Here is a 22,307-nt window from a genome sequence, read left to right as displayed (position 1 = left end):
GCAATGTTTGACAGGATAGTACCTAACAAGTATGATGGAATGTATGAGGTCTGGGTTGGGGGTTTGGATGGGGCCCTGGGTTGTGGGCATCGTTTGGGAGAGGAATCTAAATTAAGGACTGTGACACGAAATGTATGAAAGCTCAGTCAAAAAAAAAAAAAAAAAAAAAACTTTATTGAATTTCGTTTTTGACAATCTCACACATGTATAAAGTGCATTAATTCCCACCCCTTTTGCCCCCCTCCTTCCTGTAAGTCCCTTTCCCACATTCTATGCCTCCCCTTTTTTGAGGCTCATTGAGTTTAACCAGGATCATCTATGCAACCATGGATTTGGAACTGTTGTTTGGACCTGATGGACTCCTCAGTGGGTATACAATTGAAGATAACTGCTATCCCTCCTTGAGAATCCATCAGTAGCCAGTAGTTCAGCAGGGAGGGGGAGGGCTATAAACGTCTCCTCAATCCATGCTTGACTGTGACACAAGCCCAGTCTTGTGTCAGGCCATTGCAGGTAGCCACAGCTTGCTGTGAGGTGATGACTGCATTGAATGTGCTGTGCCTAGAGGACAGCATTTCATTGCCCTTTTCCTAGCCCCCAGCTCTTATATTCTTTCAGCCTCCCTCTTCTGCGGTGATCCCTGAGCCTTAGATAGGGTGGTATAAATGTCCTGTTTAGGGCCGAGCACTTTGCCATCACATCCTCCCAGCACCTTGAGCAGCCATGCACCTCTGCATTTACTACTACTATTTGCAAAAAGAAGCTTTTCTGATTAAGACTAGGAGTAGCATTTGTCTATGGGCATAAACATAAATATGACAGCTTAGCTAAACAGCAGCAGTAAGTTTGCCCTTAGTGCCTAGGACCTCCTTAGCAATGGGTTTTTACCAGACATGAATTCCTTCCTTGTGGAGTGGGCCTCAAATTGGATCAGAAAGCAGTTGGTTACCCATATAACATTTGTGCCACTATTGCACTAGTGGGCATATCTTGCCTGACAGATTGGTATTGTAGTTTGTAGGGTTCACATCTAAGGCTGGCAATGCCTTTTCTCCCCCAGAAGCCTGTATAACATCTTCTAGCACTATGAAAGCTAGCCAGCAGGGAAGAAGCCCCAGCTCAGTTTTAGCTTGACCTCTCTATACCTGGCAACTAAGATGTATGATGTCTTCAGCAGTAGGCTCTTATCAACTAGTTCTGGTGGGCAACCAAAGGAAATAAGAGGCTGTTATTGTTTTAGGACGTCTGGGGTCTCCCTGATCAATAGCTCATAAGGAGGTGTCTCACATCTGGCACTGGGATTTTGTGTAATAACCCTTGTCTTTCAGGAGCAGCATTATCCAGACATGCATAACTCCCTTCTTTTTCTCAGCACTGGGGTTATAGGAGCATGCCACAATGCCTGGCTTTTATGTGGGTTCTGTGGGTTCTGAGGTCCTCATGTGTATGTGGCAGGCGCTTTCCCAACTGAGCCATTGCCTCAGCCTCACAGGTAGCCTCTCAGCTACCTGGTGACAGCTTGGAATGAGAGCAGTGCAAGAAGCAGCTTTCCTATGTACAGTTTGACCCCTTTTCAGTGCAGAGTAGATACTCTCTCCCCTTGCATCTGGAAGACTGTCCACATTGCTCTAAATGCCCTAATGCTTCTTGTGGTTTCCAGCTGACCAGGGTGTCATGTCCAAGAGAGATGAGGATGATTAAGTTCTAACCTGAAAAAAGTGATATTATAGAAGATGGCAGGGCAGGAAGCACCAGGAGTTCATTCCTTCATCAAAACAACTATTAAAGCAACTATTTTGGACTGAACATTTGCAACATCCAGGGGAGAGCTTAGAGAGGCATATATATTTTAGTGAATTTCTGTTTCCTGTAGCAGTGTTCTCCTCCAAGACCCATGCAGCAGGCAGTCATGGTGACCACTGCCCAGGGTCTGGTGTGGCTTGTTATTAGCACAGTGGGCAGTAATGACTTTGTCCTCCAAAAGTCAGAGTGCTGTGTGTGATTGGTGCTCACTGCATTTCTGCCAGCACAGAGACTGGTCATTGTTCCAACCCCATGGGCTGAAGCAGCTTCCTAACTGCAGGGGACTTAAAACACTGTGTCTTTTACAAAAGCATTTTCCCTTTTGGCAAACCAGACATTTAAGGAAATCTTAGATTGCCACAGAGACAACAGAACAGAAACTTCAGTGACTCCACACTACAAGGAATACAAAAAGAGTTTGGAAAGTCACAGATGGCTCCAGCCTTCAGTGAGCAAAAATTAGCAATGCTGGAGGTTCAGAGAATTTAATTTTGAGTTACCACACAAAGTACTTAGTAGGTCTAGTTCTCGATAATAAATTACAAAACACTAAAAGAAATAGGAAAGCACGTGCATTACCAGAAAAAAGAATGTGACAGATACCGTCCTGAAGAAGTCTAGGCATTGGAATTATTGGTTAAAGATGTTAAATCAACTATCTTCAATGTGTCCAGTGAGCTAAAGCAACCACGGGAAAAAAGTAAAAGGAAATCAGGAAGAAAATATGTGTGCAAAATGACAAGGTCAGTTAAAGAGTAGAAATTATATATAAAAAAAGAGCCAAGAAAACCCTAGAGTGAAATTACAGTCACTGAAATGAAAAGTGTACTAGAGAGGCTGAAGAGCAGATCTGAGCAGGCAGAGGGAGGGTCAGTGGCTCTGCAGAGAAATGATGGAATGATCCAGAAGAGCAGAAAGAAAAAGAATGAAGGATAGCACAGAGTCTAAGCTGGGGCATGCTTCGACATACGAACATGTGTGTGAGGAGACCTGTGGAGCATGATTAAACATATGAATATGTGTGTTAAGGGAGCTATGGGGCATGGTTAAATATACAAACATGTATATCACAGGAATTCTAGAAGAGAGAAAGGGGCAGGAAATATAGTTAAGGAAACAATGACAGGAAACTCCCCAATAAGATGAAAGACATGAATATACACATGGAAGAAGCTCAGTGAACTCAAAACAGGGCAAATTCAAAGAGAATTTTGGAAGCAGCAAGAGAAAAATAGCTCATTGCATGTAAGGAATCCTAAGTAAGGTTAATAGCTGTGGAAGGTACTGGAAGGACATATCTGATGTCCTTGAAAGAGGAAAACAATATTACCCAATATTTCTGCATCTAGAAAAACTATCCTTTAAGAGTGAAAGAGAAAATAAGGCATTTACAGATGAACAAACACTAAAGGAGTTCATTAGCAGTAGATTGTCCTATTGGAGTCCCTCAGGCTAAACAGAAGGATGGTGAGCAGCAACTTGAAGTCATAAGATAAACGGTAGCAGCAATAAAGGTAATTTAATAGGTTGATATAAAATCCTTTACTATTGTACTTTTCTTTTTCATTATTTGTTTTTTAGAAATTATTTAATAACCAGGCCGGGCGTGGTGGCACACACCTTTAATCCCAGCACTCGGGAGGCAGAGGCAGTCAGATCTCTGTGAGTTCAAGGCCAGCCTGGGCTACATAGTGAGTTCCAGTACAGCTGGGGCTTACAGGCAGACCCTGTCTCAAAAAGACCAAAAAAAATTATTTAATAACCATGTGATTAGAAGAAGCATTTCATTACAGCATTAACATATTCAATAAGTTCCAGAGCAAAAAATATGGAATGCTTCAAGAATTTGTGTGTCATCCTTGCACAGGGGCCATGCTAATCTTCTCTGTATCATTCCAGTTTTACTATATGTGCTGCTGAAGCGAACACACTATTGTACTTTTCATTGTTTTGTAACTTTTCTATTTCCCTGTATAATTTAAACAAAAATTTCATGAAAATTACAAATATGTGTTAATGAGCTACAGTGTAGGAAGATATATACAATCTGGGCCATTAACAGTAGCAAAACAACAAACAACAAAACAGGAGGGAGATGTTAGGAGCAGTGTTTGCAGAACATTGAAACTGAATTTGTGTCAGATTAGACTGTTAAGTTTAAGGTGTTCATTGCAATCCCCAAGTTAACCATCAAGAAAATAATTTAATGGTGTGGTGGTGCACACCTTTAATCCCAGCATTTTTAAGGCAGAGGCAGGCAGATCTCTGTGAGTTTGAAACTAGCCTGGTCTACAGAGTGATGGTCTACATAGTGAGTTCAGGTCAGCTGGGACTACAAGGAGACCCTGTCTCAAAAAGACATAATAATAATAATAATAATAATAATAATTATTCAAAGGGAGTCAAACCAAGTATACTGCAAAAAATCAAGTACATGTTCCAAAAAGCAGTAAAGGAGTTGAAAAATAAAAAATAAGATTAAAAAATAGCTAAATTACCAGAGGAATCCTCGTCAGTAATCACATTGAAAGGAAGGGCTCACACAGATTTGCAAAAGAAACAGGTAACTTTATTTGGAGCAAAGTGATAATGCCTGTTATAGACAGACACACTGTCAAGACTGACAGCTGGCCACATGAGTGAGTGCTCAAGGGATCCCAATTACTGTTCAGGGCTTCCTTTGTGTGGTTACTAAGGGACATATTTTGATTGATAGATTAGTTCATACATTTATTTTTCCTGCTGTTCATGTCCCTTCCCATATGCATCTGATTTTAATCATATGCACACCCAGTTATGCGTAGGTATAAAATGGTAAATGGGGGACTTTTAGTCCCCCCTGTATCATTATTAGAAGACACCCACATCCAAAACCAGTTCAGGCCAGATTTTTCATACCCAAATGAGTTGGGATATACTTGAATATAAACTGTCTAAATTTGATTGTTACCAGCAGTGGTGAAACATACTATTGTTCAGAGATGGGAGTTCTTATAACCTGATGTGGGTGGGGGTCAAGAGGTCTCCAAGGTTGCTACATGCATTGTTTGGAGAGGAGTGTGTATGCATAGTTACATGCAGGTGAAGGGACTAGGCTGCTAAATGCATTATTGCAATGGGGCAGGAGTGAATAGCCCCAAACCAAATAGTGTCCCAAGCTAAACCATCTCCAGTGGTTACCTGTCTCAGATGTCATGTAGGTAATAACTACAGGCGAGTCAAGGTGGCTTTACTATGATGAGATAAATTTGATTCACAAAAGTTATGAGGGGCTGGAGAGGTGACTCAGATGTTAAGAGCACTTGCTGTTCTTCCAGAAAACCAGGGTTTAATTTCCAGCACCCACATGGTAGCTTTGGCCTTCATGAGTACTACATATATACCAGTATACATACACTTGTACAAACAAAAATAGTTTGAAAAAATTATGCGAGACCAGGGTATTATATTTTGATGAAAAGTTTAATACAAGATTTAGCAATTGTTAGTATATAAACACCTAAGTTCTAAAATACATAAAGTAAAAATAGAATTAAAGGGAAAATCTATGAGTGTTTTACCTGCATGTAAGTGTACCTTGTGCATTCAGTGCCTGCAGAGGCCTAAGAGGGCATTGGGTCCCCTGGAACTGGAGTTATGGACAGTTGTTAGCTGCTGTGTAGGTGCTGGGAACCAAACAACAGTCCTCTGCAAAAGCAGCCAGTGCTCTTAATTGCTGAGCCATAACTCCAGCCCTCCAAAACAAAAATTTTGGTCTCAGCTGGCCTGGAACTTGCTAATGTAGATCAGTCTGGCCTTGATCTCACAGAGATTGGCCTGCCTCTGCCTCCCAAGTGCTAAGATTAAAGGCACGTGCTACCGTGCCCAGCTCAAAATATTTTTTTTAATTAAAAAGATTTTTAAAATCTTTAGCCAGGTATGGTTGCACATTCCTGTAATCTCAGCACTCAAGAGGCTGAGGCAGGTGGACTGTAAGTTTGAAGTCAACTTGATCTACATAATGAGACCCTATCTCAAAAATAAATAAGGGCTGGGCCTGGCAGCACATACTTTTAATCCCAGCATTTGGGAGGCAGAAATTGAATCCTGTTCCAGGCCAGCTAGGGATATAGGGAGACCCTGTCTCAAATAAAACAAAAAAATAAAGTAAAAATCTTTTGTGCATAAGTGACATTCTCTAGAAAGCAAAAAGACAACTGACAGATGGAAGAAAATACCTGGAAATCAGGCGTCTATCTGATAAAGGATTAATATTGAAAATACCTATAAAATTCCTATAATGCAGCAAGCCAATTAGAAATGGATAAATTATTTAAATAAATAGTTCTTCAAAGAAGATGTATAAATGGCCAAGAGGCCATGAAAAATGACTAATATCTTTAGCCATTAGGTAAATGCAAATTAAACCCACAGTGAGACTCCAGTTCGCACTGAAACCAACTGTTGATAACATACACAAAGAAAAAGACAGGTATTGGTGAGAATGTGTGAAAAGTAGATCTCTCATGCATGGCTGGTGCAACTGTAAAGTGATACAGCCTTGGAGGACACTTCGGCAGTTCTTCAAGAAGTTGAACATAGGGGCTGGGGAGATGGCTCAGTGGTTAAGCACCCTGACAGAGGGCCCAGTCCAGTTCCCAGCACCCACATGGCAGCTAACAATAGTTTGTAACTCAAGCTCCAGGAGATCTGCTGCCCTCTTCTGGCCTCCTTGGGCATTGCATGCATGAGGTGCACTTTACATACATGGAGGCAAAATACTCATATACATAAAACAGAAATAAAATTTAAAAAGAAGTTAAACAGAATTATCTGATTCAGCTGTTTCACTCCTAGGTATATGACCAAAAGAACTGAGAAGAGGGCCTTGAACTGACATTTGTGCACTAATGTTCATAAGATCCAAAAGATGGAAAGTGTCCATTGACAGATACAGAAAATGTGGTGTATACAAACAATGGAATACTTTATAAAAAGGAATAAAATTCTCATACATCCTGCAACATAGATGGACCTTGAAAACATACCATACCAAGTGAAATAAGCCAGTTACAAAAGACAAATATTGTATGATTCCACATATGAAATCTTTAGAATAAGCAAATTTATGGAGCTCAGAGTTAGAATGTAGGTTACCAGGTGCTGAGAAAATTCAGAGTTAATGGTTTAATGGGTATAGAATTTCTATTGAGGGTGGTGGTTCATAACATGGCAAATGTATGTGATACTGAATCGTACACTTAAAATGGTTGGAATTTTTGTGTTGTGTGTATTTTACATTGTTTTTTAAAAAAAGCTAGACATGGCTGGAGAGATGGCTCAGCAGTTAAGAGCACTGGCTGCTTTTGCAGAGAACCCAGGTTGGATTCCCAGCACCCACATAGTGACTAACCATCCATAACTCCAGTTCCAGAAGATCCATTGCCTTCTTCTGACCTCTACAGGCATTGCAAGACATGGGTACACTTACACACATGCAGGCAATATACTCATACAAATAAAATAAAATCGCTAGACATGGGATGAGTGGGTTACAGATGTTGGATTACCTGTGACTGCATGACAGCACAAAGCAGGAGTGGCAGGGCTGGCCACACCATGGTGGTAGCCTCGTCTCCAAGGCTTCTCTGTTATATACACCTAGCTTCTCATACTCCCCGGCCAGCATTAATCCTGTCTGTGCACACAGAGGATGAGAGCCTTCCCATTAGCTGCCCTGACTTTGACTTTCAGCCTGCTAGTTATAAATGAAGATGTGAGAACAAACAGCAGCTGCCAAGTGCCAGAGCACAAGGCTCTAGAGGCCAGGAGGCTGGGAGAGCCCCTAGAACACAAGATCTGCAGGCAGCAGGTTCTGCAGCTGGGGCAGTGGGCTAGGCGAGTGAGGGGAGGCCAGGATGCTGCTCTAGCTGTTGGTCCCTCAGGGACTCTGAAGGCCTTGTCAGTCTCAGCCAGCATCCTGTCCTTAATTCACACTCTGCTCTCCACTTTTCTTCAGGCTAGAGGGGGTAGTGGTTGGCTAGAGGGGGTAGTGGTTGGCAGGAAGACCTTGCTCATGGAATGAAGTCGTCCCCACCACCAGGGGCACCAGCCTGGCATAGTGAGGACTGGACTGCTCTGGGGGCTGTACAGCTTGTAGCTGCCATGGAGTCACAGGCCTGTGTTTTCTCCTCAGAAACAGACTGAATTTGATCTGATTACTGTGAAGGACCGGCCAGTCTGGGAAGCTGTCTGCTATGTGAAAGGATCAAACCTGCCTCTTTGCTGCCACATGTCATCCTGATGGCCAGCTGCTGGGCACCCAAGAGCGTCTCTGGAGGCTTCACAGAGCCCAGGGCCTACCGCTGCCCTAACCACCCTCGGCCTGACACTTTCAAGCAAGCAGCAAAGTTCTTGTCAGCCCTTCCTCCCATGGTGCAGGACCTTTCCTTTGTTTCCAGTCTCAGCCAGCATCCTGTCCTTAATTCACACTCTGCTCTCCACTTTTCTTCAGGCTAGAGGGGGTAGTGGTTGGCTAGAGGGGGTAGTGGTTGGCAGGAAGACCTTGCTCATGGAATGAAGTCGTCCCCACCACCAGGGGCACCAGCCTGGCATAGTGAGGACTGGACTGCTCTGGGGGCTGTACAGCTTGTAGCTGCCATGGAGTCACAGGCCTGTGTTTTCTCCTCAGAAACAGACTGAATTTGATCTGATTACTGTGAAGGACCGGCCAGTCTGGGAAGCTGTCTGCCATGTGAAAGGATCAAACCTGCCTCTTTGCTGCCACATGTCATCCTGATGGCCAGCTGCTGGGCACCCAAGAGCGTCTCTGGAGGCTTCCCAGGGCCTACTGCTGCCCTAACCACCCTCGGCCTGACACTTTCAAGCAAGCAGCAAAGTTCTTGTCAGCCCTTCCTCCCATGGTGCAGGACCTTTCCTTTGTTTCCTAGGGACAATATAGTTGAGACTGCATATTCCTAGACCCAGAATCAAGTTTTAGCTTAAACATCTGCCTATATACATTTAATAAAGTGTCAGACTACAAACATTTTCATTACACAGAAACTTGGGTTAACAAAGCAGTACATGTTCATGTCATGTCTGAAAACGCTGTGTCTGCCCTCTGAGGGGTTCTGGGGCCATGGGTGCCCTCCCCCTCCCCAGCAGCAGGGGTCAAAGGCACACTCAGAACTGCATCAATGTCTGGCCCCACTTGCCTTTCTCAAGGAAGCAGCTTTGAAGAGATCGCTGCATCTGCAAGCAGAGGCCAGCCATGTTTCCAGGCTAGCCTTACCTTGTGAGCCCACTGTTCCCCTCAGTTCAGAATACAGCCCAGCCAGGGGTTGACTTTTGGGTGCTTACCACTCTCGTTACCATAGTTCTGCTTTTTCATGGCATTTGAATCATGGACCATAACTTCTCAGTTATCTGATCAACTGAAGAAACCTTAGTTGGGAAGCCTAATGTACTGACCTGTATGCTCCCCCCATGTCTTTACTCCAGACTCCTTTAGAGCAAAAAGAAAGTGGAGAGAGGAAACAGGCAGGGTGGAGCCAGAGCCCAACCCACCTTGGCCTCCGCAGCAGCCTCCTGCAGGATGGGAGGGAAGCGTGCTCTGCCTGGTAGCGAGTGTGGCTGAAGAGACTTGGGGGTTTTTGATATGATCAGAGCGGAGTGGTCTGGAACACAAAGACCTGCAGGTGGAAGTTCCTGGCAGAATGCCCCTACCACACACCAAGGGCCTGACCAACTGCTGGGTACATGACCCAGAGGTGCTGGACATCACTGGACAGGTCCCTATGAGGGTGTTTTCCCCAACCCCAACCTGGGGAAAGACAACTCTACTTTTGAATTAAGATCTTGGGAAAAGGTGCCTTTGAGTCCATAGAAAACTTGCTTGTGGAGATGGACTAAGCATTAAAGCCGCGGTATCCCTAAGGCTGGCTGCTTTGAGAACACTGGGGGCGAGGGGTACAGGAAGAGGTGATATCACCCATGGCCCTCTTACCTCTTAGAAACTTCTTCCCCAAGTGTGGTCCCAGAGCCTGAGGGTAGCAGGAGCCCCACAGGCAGGGCAAGAAACATTGGTCATGTTCTAGGCATGTCCTGCCCTCCCTGAACCCAGGCCATCTGGACCGTCTGAGGACAAGCTCCTGCCTTCAGGGAGAGAGTGCTTTCTTTGGAAACCTAAAACCCTGGAACCGTTAGAAGGTGTTTCTCCTGCTCTCCCTCTCCCTGTAGAGATGACTTTGTTTTTCTCTGACTAGGGATTGGTGAATGCTTGGCAAGTTTTGCAGTCTATTTTTGTATTTTTTCCATTTGGGGAGGGAAGTTATTTGGTCCCAAAACATCAAGGAATTGGCAAGAATGGTAAGTGATTGCCTTCCTTAGAGAGCAGACACCTGGAACTTTACTGTTTGTGTACATGCAGATTAATTTACATACGCACATATACAGTACACATATTTAATACTTATAAAAATGTACAGATGTATACTTGAGTTGTGTGGGACACGGCTGCCAGGGGAAGTAGCTTGTGTGTGAGGGAGTGCAGGTGTACAGGGCAGCAGAGGGAAGCCAGCAAGTGTCTGAGAAACCACCTGTGCCTCACTTGATCCAACATGGCTGCAGGCTTCACCTCCGGAGCCCTGCTGCACAGCCAAATGCTATAGACTCTACGGGGAGGACTTGCCATGCACACCTAACAGGACAATGAAGTTACTTGGCCATTTATGCAGGACATAGGCAGCAGCCGAATCTCAGGTACCAGCTAATCTTCTGGATGGAAAAGTTTGCAGTTATACTGGTCCTGGCATATTTTTCTCTCAGTGTTGGTCCTGACCAGTAGTTAGGGCCACACTATGAATGGCAAGGTAAGGTCAGCAGACTAGATGATCAAAGGTGGTGCTGTGGGAGGTAGTCATTGAGCAGGTGCTTCTGGGGAAGGCTTTGGGTGCGCTGACAGTGGAATCGGGGCGCAAAGTGGCAGCTCCAGGCCTGTGGCTAGTACAGTGCGGATCACTGTGGCTTTGCGCAGTTGGAGAATGAATTTGTTCCATGTTCCTTCAGGAGAAGGCTGGCTGTGGGATGGAATTTGCTTCTAACAAAAAAGCCTGCTGTTCATAAGTTGATGAATCTTTCCCTACGTTCTGCATTAACTTATTAGAGATAGTAAATTGTGGGGTTTTTTGTTGCTTGTCATGTATATCTAACTTGTTTTCTATTTACATAGGGTTAATGAATTCAGTTCTAACAGATGAAACCAGATCACCATTCTGATAATAGAAATTCGAATTTGTGATATACTTTGTATATTTTGATTACTTAAATTTTTTGACCATAGAGGAACTTTTGATTTAGGGAGGTGGGAGTGCCAGATTTAGAAGTCTTTTCACTGGATTGCTTACCTGCACTTTGAGGTCTACTAGTGACTAGAATTCTTTTCTCTTTGCTGAGGGACAGCGGCTATCAGGTGGACAGCCTGAGGCCCCTGCACCCTGTTCTCTAGAAGCAAAAGGAAAGTTAAGTAGAGTGTTGGGTAGGGCCATGTGGGCGTCCACCTTACTATGTTCCCTGCTGGCCTTGGAGAGTGGCTGTGACACACTGTGTTGCCTCCTCCCTTCTGCCTCTGGGACATCTGTCCCACAGTTGCCTTCTATGGAAGGTGGGAGGAGGCCTTTCTGGTTGGATGCTCTCGTCTCTGTTCCCTAGCTGACTGCTTGGGCTGTTGCCTCTTGTCTTCCTAGTCTCTATGGACCAAAATCCTCAGATTGGAGCAGCTCAGGCAGTTCTAACATCACAGCCTAAGTAGATAAAGGTACTTTTCAGGAAGCCAGCCAAGAAGAAAATCCTGAAACAAAATACGGAGTTGTGTTTTTTCTAAAGCCACCATCCTTTCCCTGATGTTTACCAGGGCAAGTACATTGGCTAGATTCACTTTTGCATATGATTTTTTAAGTTTAAATTTTCTTGCATCACATTCATTTGCAAAGCTTAGTTGTCTGCTGGAGAAGGGGTGTCCTCTGAACACATGAAGGTCTGCAGTCAGCTGGTCCAGGCTAATGCTGGTAGGTGGCCTGGGGCAGGCAACTAGTGGGGCTGGTTCTCCTTATTCCACCGTAGCCTTCTTTAGCATCTGAGAGCACATGCCTCACCACCAACATTAGGGAGTTTGTCAGCGTGCTTGGGGAACACTCAGTCTCCCGAGTTCCAGCACTAGGCCCAACAGGCTTTATGAGAATTGGTCCTTTCTAAGTGAGATTTTAACCTGAATTACCTACCCTGAAGTTTGCTCTGGCCTGGTTGAATGGGCCAGGAAAAGGTCTGAGCCATACACTCCAGGGCTGATAAGGCTGTGGGGTCTTCAGTAGAATGACTCGTTTGGGTTGTAACTGATGGTACAGAACTGGTGATCACTGCTTACTGCTTGGCTTCCTACCTGACCCAGCTAGAAATCCATATGGAATCGACAGGCCCCAAAATCTTTTTCTGCTGGAGTCTGTGTTCCTAGTCCCTGGGTAGCCGGTATGGGGCAGCAAGCCCACCTGCACTCTTGGCCCAGCACCTGCACTTGGCTGTGAAGTGAAAGGAACTCACACAAGGCACTTTGCTTCTGTGCTTCTGAGAGGGCTGAAAGCCCGCTTTTGGGACTTCCTGAATGCCTGTCTATACTAGCCAGCAGTCCTGGGGGCCTTGTCCTCCAGACTGGAAAAATGTTTTTCTAGTTCCAGGTCCAGCAGGTGCCACCTCTTCTCAGCTGTCCTGAAATCCGGGCCAGAGGTGGAGACCTACTGGTTGGGAATTAACTAGACAGGCCCTGAGTGCCATGACAAAGATGGGTCCTTACCTGCTTTCTTGGTTTTTCAGACTCCCGTGTGTGGTTCGCAGGGCTGCGTGGATTCGCACTAGTTACTACTCTGTTGTCTCTGCCCTCCCCGGAGCATGACCCTTACTGCTGCTCTGGCAAGAACCAGGCAGAGCAGAGGGACAGCAGCTGTTCTGGTAGGGACTGCTCTTGATACTTGGTGTCTTCTTGCTGCCCACAAGGGTGGGCAGGTGCAGGCCAGGACACCTGTGAGGGGCCGCATATTTATCTGCCGTCAGTGCCTCTGTCAGGAGACTGACAAACCACACAGATGGGACAACTGTGTGTTAATAGCTTTTCTTGGTTAATGCTTTTAAACTTGTATTCCCTTTCATAAGTGGGTGGTTCAGAATTACTCAGTGTGACTAGAGTTGAAGGCGAAGATGTCTAGGCTAAAGCCTGCTCAGACACTGAATACGAAAGAGGGCTGCACATGCTCAGTCCTTCCCAAGTCCCAGTAGAAACACTGAGTCTATCACATGGCACCTGTCAATGTGCAATTTGTATTTAAAGAGTGATCTTGTCCCTAGCTCCAGCCTACACAGCTTGGTCTCATTCTTAGTTTGCTTGATTCAGGGTCAGGGTCCCACATGAGATGGGTGGCTCGAATGAGAACCAGCACTCACTCCTCAGCAGAGCTCCAGCACAAATTGGTTGGTCCTTGTGGAGCTGGATGGGCACAGAGCAGCAGTGGTTACCCCAAACAGTGAGCCCTCCCACGCTTCTGAGCAGCCGCTTTGTTCTGCTGTGCCAGGAGGGTCAGACTGTGCCATAATTGTTACTAAACAGAAATGGGCTAGCCTTCCTCTGGCTATTGCTCTTTGAGTCGTTCTGACACAGTCCTTGGGGGATGTCAAAGAGGCTGCCAAAGGCCTACAGTCCTTCCTATGTCCTGGTTCCTGGTCCTCGAGCACCTGCTTTGTGTTCTGATCTCAGTGAAGACCCCTTTGTTTCCAGGGGACCAGACTGCTGAGAAGTGAGACTTGGGGATGACTCAAGCCGTCTTGCTTCCGGTGTGCTTCCTGTCTCCCAGGAACAGCTGAAGTGACACCCATCATGGTGCTAAGTGTCCTGTCTGTCCAGAGGCACCCTGGAGCTCCAGCTGAACTGTAAGGGGTCACCTAGTAACAAAGTGTGAGAACAAACAGAAAATAGCATTTCTGTCACATAAGGCCTACATGGAATGGGAATTCTTTGGTCTGTGTAGCCCTGGCTGACCCTCAGACTGGTGATTTTCCTGCCTCTCTTCCCCAAGGGCTGGACTCCAGGCGTGGTCTACCACACCTGGCTGGAGTGGGACTCCTTTACCTTAAACATTTTAGTGGAAAGACAGCCTTTGCCTTTCAGGTGGGCTGTGGTGTGTTGAGGTGAAGGTGTGGGGCTGACCTCTTTCGACAGTCTCCCCAGGCCTTAATAAGGTCCCCCATGGGGATGCTGCTATTTCTAAGATGCAAATTGCACACTTCCTAGATTTTTGTATCTGTGGCTTTGAATAAGGGAGGGGAACAGGGACACAATTGCTTGTACAGTTTGAAATGGGCCTCAATGGTACTTCAACCTTTTGATTGTTCCTAAATAAAAATGTACATACATTTCTCATTTCTTATCTGCTGGCTGGCTGTGTGTGTTATGGGGGGGGTTAGGAAACAAAGCTAAAAACCCATTCTGTTGATTAAATCTGACCTTAAAACTGAGACATGGGGGCTTTCCTCAGCTCCCCAGGAGAACATTCAGACTCACCAGTCTCCTGCATTGCTGAGCTTGCTGTGATGGCTTCCACGTCAAAGAAATTTTAGAAATTATGTTGATTACCAAGCTAGACCTGGAGCATCAGCTTATGAGGACATGAGCAAGTTTCCTTTGAGAAAAGAATTGTCAGCAGATCACATTGTTGCTAAAGAGGGCTTGTCACTAGGCTTAAGGATCCGGGGGCCTAACCTAACATCTTTTAAGAGTCAAAGCAATTCAATTTTGTTGGGATAGCGCAGGCCTGTTGTATAAGTAGAAAGGGGCTCCTGAAATGAAGTCACCTCGAACAGAAACATACCAATAAGCAAGGCAAGGCCTAGGGTACAGACAGACATCAGGGTCTGCTCTTGACCTGGCATTTCCCAAGGCCAGCTTCTTTGTGTTGAATCTAGAGAACCTGGTCATTGAGTTGACAAAACCAGCTTAACACTGAGCTATCACCGGTGCCTTTGGCAGACAGATTCAGGATGCACTGGTTGGCGATGGCAGCGGTGGCTACCAAGGAAGCTGCGTGGGGCTTATCGAAGTCCTAGGGAAGGGAGGCCCAGGGCCTGACCCACGGAAATGAGGTCTCCACACACGCACCCTCAACAGATCTGATATAGTCAGAGATGATGGTTCAAAGACATCAAAGACAAGTGTCTTTCTAGTCCCAGTTCTCAGCTGAAGTTCCGGTTGATCCTGGCCAGAGGGAAGCTTCTGCTCTTTTTGCTCAGGGCACTGTTACCTGTCAATGGATTTTCCTAGAGAAGGTGGCCACAACTGCTCCTGCCTTCTTCCCATAGGGTTTTGAGTCCTGTGGAAGAAGGCAGAATGCCCTTGATCTTGTAGCCAATGCTCTCTGGTAAATGTCCACTGGTGACACCTGGTGGCCCTTCTTGACTTGTCCATAGCCAGAAGCAAGGCCATGTCTCTTCACTTGTGTTCCTGGTATCACTGCCTTCCCTTTCAATCCTGCACTTTGGTTCTCTCTCCCAAAGCCAGTCATTCTCAACCCTCCCCCGTGCAGTGGAGCTTGTGAACAATGTCCATGCAAGGGTCCCTTGTGATATCAGGATTTCTCAGATGCACCTGAGGGTAGTTGAAGGTTACCAGGGCTGAGACTTCTTGGGTCATAATGGTGGAAAGCAGTGCTACCCAAGCTGTTAGATGCAGGAACACAGCATGCGCGTGGGATGAGACAACCAAGCACCAGATGCTAAGACTTATTAAGCCCCAGGTCTGGTCTCCCTCACCAACATCTGCCCCTTTGTGGGCCTCATGGATCAGTCAACAGTCAGGTTCACCTGGAGGACTGAGAGGAACATGATCTTTAAATCTGCTCATTTGAGGGAAGGATCAAAATAGCAGCAGAGACACAGGTATATGGCAAGAGGCCAAGACAGGTGAACCTCGGGTTTGTAGCTACTTAGGGAAGGCAGAACTGAGTCTCCCCTGGGATGCTTATTCAGAAAATGGAGATAGGTATTGATGAAAAGGTGGTTAGCACCAAGCAAGGCTGGCACACAGCAATGCAAAGTCACAGTGTCAGCAAACGCCCCTCCCTACCTTCTCCTGGGTTCAAGGCTCTGAAGTGGGAAAGCAGGGATAGTGAGGGCCCAATAAATCTCTAGCCACTATATCCTGTGAGAAAGGACCCCTTACTGTCTGTCATGGGACAGAAAAACTCTGGAAGAAAGCTGCAGACCCAGCCAGCACAGCCGGTTCAGCACAGGGTCCTCATGGCTTTGTTGACAGTTCTGCTCCAGCACAGAGGGCTACAAGAGAACCTCAGTAAGAGGCGTTTCCACAATGGGAGCAGAGGCTCTGGCTGTCCAGTGGAGACTGGGCTTCCTATCCTAGGTAGGATGTACTCCATCCAACCATATCATTATTAGATGAAGTGGCAAAGAAGGTAGTCTCACACTTTCAAGCCACAGGGAAGAGCTGTTTGACCTCACAAGTTTCCAGAAACGCCACACTTGCTTCTACTGCCAAATAACCACCATGCTTCCCTAAGCTAACGCACCACCACCATCATCATCACCCCCTCCCGGCAAGAAGCAAACATGTTAAAAGAGAAAAGGACATGAGGATGATTTATTTGGCAGTCAGATCTTAAGAGGGCAGCAGAACTAGCAAATGGCCAACCCTGAGCCCAAATGTGGGCAGTGGGTTTGCGTGTGCTGAATGCTGGCTATGCTGAGGCACCTTTGCGCCCACGGGCCTGGACCCCAACCTCTGTCCTCAGAGGTGTGGTTACCTTCCCAACCTTCCCATCTCCTTTGCATCTCTACCAGCTACGCAGAAGCCGCACTGAGCAGCAGCTTCATTGGGCACCGGCTACCTGACCCACAAGACAGGCAGCTCCTTTATCCCCATTCATTTCTAAGGAAGAGCGTACTGAGTCTTTTTTGCCTTATAAACAAAAAAGCTCATCAGGATAGGATTTGCTACTTCCTCTCCTTTTCTCCCTCCTCCCTTCTCCACAGTGCCTTACCACCTTGACACTGTGCCCCATCCAACATGGTTACCCCACACAGAGTGGCTACTCTCAAAGGCTCTGTGCTGGGGTTCCCTTTGAGGGTGAGGAGCAGGAGGAGTGAATAACTTAACTACAATACCACTGAGAAGAAAAAAATAATACTGCTATTTTCATCATGATCCCCTGTATCTTTCAGGCTGGGTAGTGTCCCGGCCATGGGCAATGTGCCCTTGTGCTGTGTCTTCCTCCTCGGGCAGGGCAGGGCCTTCTCTAAACAGGCCCTGCATTCCTCTGTCCTGACTCCAGGGCCAAACTGTGGGGGCATCTACCCTCTCACCCTGACCAGCTGTGGTTATAAAGCTACAGGACAATGTAAACTTTTGTTTCCCTGGCCCAGTAAGGCTCTTCCTCCTCTTCCACTCAGGAATGTCAGCAGCTCCTTGAAGCCACCTATGCCACTGGCTGAGGCGGCTTCTCTCTTCAAGGGGCTTCGGCCCAGGTCCTGGTCCCAAAAGATGGAGGACCCCACCTTCAAAGTCAGGGCCAGATGTGTGTGCTTAATGCGAGACACAGTACAGTATTTTGCCTTCACCCACAGCTGGGCATGGAGGCCCCAAACAATACATCTCATTAATGGCTTGGTTTTCTCTAGCATTCATCACTGGAATCCAGGCTCCAGGCTGCGAGACCAGGAAGCTGCCACAGCAGGCCGCTCCCAGAAAACTCAGTTCATGGCACTCCACAAGGCACGCAGCACCTGCTACTCTCCATGGTGGGGGCACAACTAGAGGCGGTTGTCTCCGTTGACCCGAGTCCTTCTTGGGGCCCTAGACAGAAGGGAAGTATCCTTACTGGTTTTGTAGCCAGATGGGGCAGCCCAAATCCACATTATTGTTTCTCAATGTAAGAGCAGGCCATCAAAGGATAAGACTTAACAGAGTGCTATTCTTCCTGGCTCCTCCAAGCTCCAGCACTGGCCAACTTCCCCTCCCCATCCCCTCACCTTCGTTCTCGACTGTCAAAATGATCTGCGAGATGCTCCTGGGAGATGCGGAAGTCTTCAAATGGCTGTTGATAGCGGGCTTCAAAGGAGCCTTCCCGAGCCCGCCCATGAAACAGCTGGCTTGAGGCATCAGAGACCCGTTCCCGCAGGGATGTACCACCAAAGGGACTGAGGTCACCGTTCTCCTGCTTAATAAGGTCAAGGACACAGAGGTCAAGGTCTCCTCTGCACCTCAGAGGCTACTGCCTGGCTCTCTGTTGACTCTAGGCCAGCCCACTTTGCTGAATTTACCTTGGCAGGGAAAACGTCAATCTTGATGAGCAGGGAGGCCAACTCCAGGTCTTCACTGTAGTTGTTTTTCAGAGGCACTGCTCTATAGCCTAGGAGAAAAGCTTGCCTCAGCCTAGCAGGTACCAAGCAAGGGGCCCAGCCCCACCCTGGCGGCAAGACTGTGGGGCACTGTGTCAAAGAAGGGTTCCTTACCTGTCTTCAGGCCTTTCACTGGGAAAGTAGCCTGAGCTAAGAAGTTCTGGTCACTAAACATGTCTTCTTCATACACCACAAAGCGCAGGAAGGCAAATTCAGGGTTATTGATATGGAAGTGGAAGGGCTTGGCTGGCCACACAGGGTTCAGCCCATTGTCCACTGTAAAAGCAAGGCAAAATCTCAGGCTGAATTATGGATGTGGAGACTGATGGGGAGATGCCTTCAGCACCCCAGGAGAATGACAGCGGCAACAGGGGAGGGCTAGCTTACCTACAAACTCTGTTTTTTGCTTGGTGCTGTCATACTCTGCTCCAGCCACCTCAATCTCCACAAAAGGACACACAATGCCTCGGCCATTCTTTGGCAGATGCCGGGCCCCCAGCACCTATGGGGCAGGCAAAGACAGGATGAGGACTGTCCTTGCGTTCCCCAACATCCCTACACCAGAGGCTTAGGCAGCAAATGTGCAGTAGAGGCTGCGCGCCCCCTGCTGGGCATATTAGGTCCCTGGTTGAGTCACCACAGAGCAAGCTGCTGCCCTTAAAAATTTGAGCTTTGGCTAAAAATTTCATGTGAGTTTTGCAAACTACTTCATGTTAAATCCATGTCGGCCCCTTCCAAAACTGGAATCTTTTACTTTCCCCTCAGGGAAAAAAAGAAGTCTGAGGAACAGCTGCATTCACCTGTGGCTCTACTGCCGACTACTGCCGGACGTACAGCTGGCCCTAGGTTGCCCTCATTCCTTCCAGACCCTGTTCGGGCCACTCCTGCCGATTCCCACAGCAGCACGTTGTCCTCTGTCACAAATGCTGGGGAGCTCAAGGATTGATCAAAACAAGGAAGCGCTCTAGGGGTCTGGAAAGGTAGGGGGCTGCTGATCATTCTCCAGCAAGCCCTGGTTTTGCCCCTGCAGACAAGTGCCTGGGTCACCACAGGCCCCTTCCAGCCTGTTCTTTGCCACTCTGACCAGACTATTTGTGCCAGGCAGTGACTTTTCACAGGTTTATGTTACTGAACAACCTGCCTCTTTTGTACCAAGAACTGGCCACGGTCAGCCCAGTTGCCTGTGGGAGGTTGTGTAGCTGGCTTTCCACTTCAGAGGACAATTTGGTCTTCCTTGAGCTCAAGAATATGTTCAGGTCCAGTTCCCCTATCCCCACACAGACACGACAGAAAATGCTGCTCGCCTCTGGCTCTGTGTCCTTCCCCCACTTACCAATGACCAGTCCCTTACTTCTTGGTAAGCTCAGCACCAACATTCCTCAGTCCTTTCCCATTCTGAGGCCCCAGATAAGCAGACCCACCTCAATGCAGATGACACAGGGCTCCAGTCCTCGGAGGCTGCTCTTGTCAAAGGGGTCAAAGGCTTCATCTCTCATGGTGCTTGGCTGCAGCACGTAGCCACAGTGTCCACCGGCCATGAAGAGGGCCTGGTTCATCTGCATAGGCTTGTCTAGAAGAATGGGATTACAGAATAGGATTACGGTGTGGTCCAGTCCAACTGCTCTAAGCGCCTCTTCCTGCCCACAGGGAACTCCCTCCTCACCTGGGGTCTGGAAATTGAGAGCCACAAGCTGACTGCCACAGATCCACATGGGCAGAGGATCGTAATTGGAGGAGTCCAGTCGCTGGCCCTTGGGGTAGATGCGGGAGAGCTGCAGGCGATTGTACTGGAGGAACTTCTTGCCTTTGGCCTTGTTCACGTACTTCTCAGCTTTGGTTTCCGGAAAGGATGACATGTCCCGGTAACAGGCTCGTTCTGTGCCAATCTCTGAGCCAAACAGAAAGAACACTTACAAAGCCCGGCCCTCTGGCAGTGTGTGTACAGGGGTGGTAGTGGGGGATGTACTAAACACTGTTCTTTCACCAGCAGACCCCCAGGCACATGCACACCCCACCGGGGCCCCTGCCTTACTCTCTTCATCAAACGGAACAGGCCGGCAGTAGACCACGAGCTCAGAAAGCTCCAAGGCGATCTTCTTCCTCCGTTCCATCATCTTCCCCTCAGTAAGCTGGTGACACATACAAGGCCCTGTAGCCCCAGGCTAGAGCCCTGCCCAGGGGAAGGAAGCCCCTGCCAGCCTTGGGCATACCCACAATGCAGGTGCTCTGGGGCTCTCCTTCCCCTTGCACCTTTTTCAGACAGTAAACCCTTGGTCCTCAGTTCAGCCCAGAATCCTTCTTCTTCTCTGTCCCTCAGGACACACTTGTTCCCCAACACTCTTGAGATGGAATCCTCACCACAACCTGTCCCAAATGACCTCACAGGGATCTAAAGGTTGGCAACGCCTTCCCAGTGATGCTTTCTGATCACTCTTTACCCAGCCTTTTTACTTCAGCAAAAACTGAAGTTGCTTCCTGGTTCCCTGAAACACTTAGGCACACACATTGCCAAGTATGCTGTAGACCTAAGATGACCCTTGCCACTTCAGTCACACCCCCACCCATCCTTCTGTAGAGACTAGTCTCAGGTACAGCCCACTCAGACTGCCCCCTCCCCCCGCAACCCCACTGTTTCCACTTTCCTGTCTCAGTCGCTCTATTCAGGTTCTCCCTTTTCTGGCCTAGACCTTGGATCCAGCCCTTCAGATGCTGTCTTTTTAGTACTTTGTCTTTCAGGACACATTGACAAAATCCTTAGCCACCTCAACCCTCCCTTTTTGGCACATGTCTGTTCTGCAAAGCAGTCAGAGGTCTGCCCACCAAATATACTGGAGGACGTCCATGAAACACAGGTTCCTAAACACTTGTGAATGCTTTGTTCTTTCACTAGGTCCCCTCTAGAAGGCTGGTCTTTCCGTCCAACCAAGACTGAGTTCTCCTCCTATCCACAAACGGCAGCCTCCACTTCTTCATGATCAGCCACTGCAGACTTCCTGCTACCCACTGCCTTCCAACCTGGCCATGGCACTATGACATCTCAACAGCCAGCAATGGGATTATCTGCTGCTGCTAAAGCCAATGGACACTTCTAGGTTCTTACTGCACGTTTGCAGTCCTCAGCACAGCAGAGCCCTGATGTCCCTGGGTTTCTCTGCTTGCCCGTTCGAGGCACACACCCTGTCATAAGTGGCCTTTAAATCCAAGCCCTCTTCTTACCTTTACCATCTCATCTCTAAGCCTCTGACTCCACTCCTGCTATGAGCCCTCTTACCTCTTGAATTATATATATTCAACTGCCCACTAAGCAAACTCACTCAGGAGATATACAGTACTTCAAGCCCAACATTTTCTAAGCATACAACATTGTCACCTTAAGTCTGTTCTTCTGGTCCCTTACCGAGGGTTGGGGCATGGTATAGACAACACAGGCAGTTTGCTGCCTTCTGAGGAGTTGGTTGGGGAGCTGCAGGTCTTGGCTACCTGACAAGCCCACATGCTGCCCTCACAGCCCCCAGCAGCACATTCCAAGGTGTGGCAGGTTCTCACCCTGGCATCTGCAGTCTGGGCCACTTCCCGGATCTTTTTCACCCAGTCCTGCAACTCCTCCTGCGAGTCAGCTGCAACATCTAGGGACCAGTGAGCCACTGATGCCATGCTGATGGAGAACACGAACAGCCGGTTGTTCTTGCCCTCAGGACGAATGGCTGTGAGGGTGAGATAATACAAGAGCTAGGAACAGCTAGCTGTCTCTGTCCTCCACTCCACACCTTAGACACTGGCTCAAAGGACTTCTACTTCATTCCATTTCCTCCTGGTCACACTTCATAAGCAGGCAGGACTGGTGTATAGGCCCATTTTACAGAGGATCCTACAGCTCAGACATATCACACCAGTTATGGGGGAACCAAAGCTCCCACTCAGCTGTGACTTGTGCCTCTTCCTTGGGGGCCATATCTTTCAACCTCTCCTCTGCCCTATTTCCACGCCTCCCAATCCTAGGGTTCAAACCAGTAGGGAGGGGGCATCAGCCTGCATTTAGCATCTCTGCCAACTTGACTCCACTGTACCTGGCACAG

At 47.6% G+C, this 22,307-nt stretch overlaps 2 protein-coding genes and 1 non-coding gene across 11 annotated transcripts in view; 1 reads left to right on the top strand and 2 right to left on the bottom strand.

Moving 5' to 3' along the window:
- The window catches only part of Zhx3 (zinc fingers and homeoboxes 3), a 125,804-nt gene extending 111,552 nt beyond the window's left edge, over positions 1 to 14,252 (top strand). For 6 of the 8 annotated variants that reach the window (XM_029554323.1, XM_029554326.1, XM_029554327.1 and 3 more), the window contains one exon: positions 8,474 to 14,252. In XM_029554323.1, the coding sequence (XP_029410183.1) occupies positions 8,474 to 8,484 (11 nt within the window). In that variant the 3' untranslated portion in view covers positions 8,485 to 14,252. Of the gene's footprint in view, positions 1 to 7,978; positions 8,227 to 8,473 lie in introns of those variants that run through there. The other 2 variants (XR_003846510.1, XM_008849588.3) reach the window with 2 other exon arrangements.
- Positions 3,626 to 3,732, bottom strand: LOC115067079. The gene has a single exon (XR_003846511.1). It is a non-coding gene; the product is annotated as a U6 spliceosomal RNA (small nuclear RNA).
- Positions 14,253 to 16,446: 2,194 nt separating the features above from the next.
- Positions 16,447 to 22,307, bottom strand: part of Plcg1 (phospholipase C gamma 1) — a 34,572-nt gene continuing 28,711 nt past the window's right edge. The window contains exons 24-32 of one of the 2 annotated variants that reach the window (XM_008849586.3): positions 21,778 to 21,935; positions 20,264 to 20,360; positions 19,895 to 20,119; positions 19,653 to 19,801; positions 18,619 to 18,733; positions 18,346 to 18,507; positions 18,154 to 18,242; positions 17,863 to 18,050; positions 16,447 to 17,686 (exon numbers count right to left, since the gene is read on the bottom strand). In XM_008849586.3, coding sequence (XP_008847808.1) covers positions 17,644 to 17,686; positions 17,863 to 18,050; positions 18,154 to 18,242; positions 18,346 to 18,507; positions 18,619 to 18,733; positions 19,653 to 19,801; positions 19,895 to 20,119; positions 20,264 to 20,360; positions 21,778 to 21,935 — 1,226 coding nt within the window. In that variant the 3' untranslated portion in view covers positions 16,447 to 17,643. The remainder of the gene's footprint in view (positions 17,687 to 17,862; positions 18,051 to 18,153; positions 18,243 to 18,345; positions 18,508 to 18,618; positions 18,734 to 19,652; positions 19,802 to 19,894; positions 20,120 to 20,263; positions 20,361 to 21,777; positions 21,936 to 22,307) is intronic. The other variant, XM_008849587.3, reaches the window with a different exon arrangement.

This window comes from Nannospalax galili, unplaced genomic scaffold (assembly GCF_000622305.1).
Source record: "Nannospalax galili isolate Female #2095 unplaced genomic scaffold, S.galili_v1.0 scaffold765, whole genome shotgun sequence".
Lineage (NCBI taxonomy): Eukaryota > Metazoa > Chordata > Mammalia > Rodentia > Spalacidae > Nannospalax > Nannospalax galili.
The sequence above is the reverse complement of the archived record's forward strand: the minus strand, read 5'-3'. Positions and strand labels throughout refer to the sequence as shown.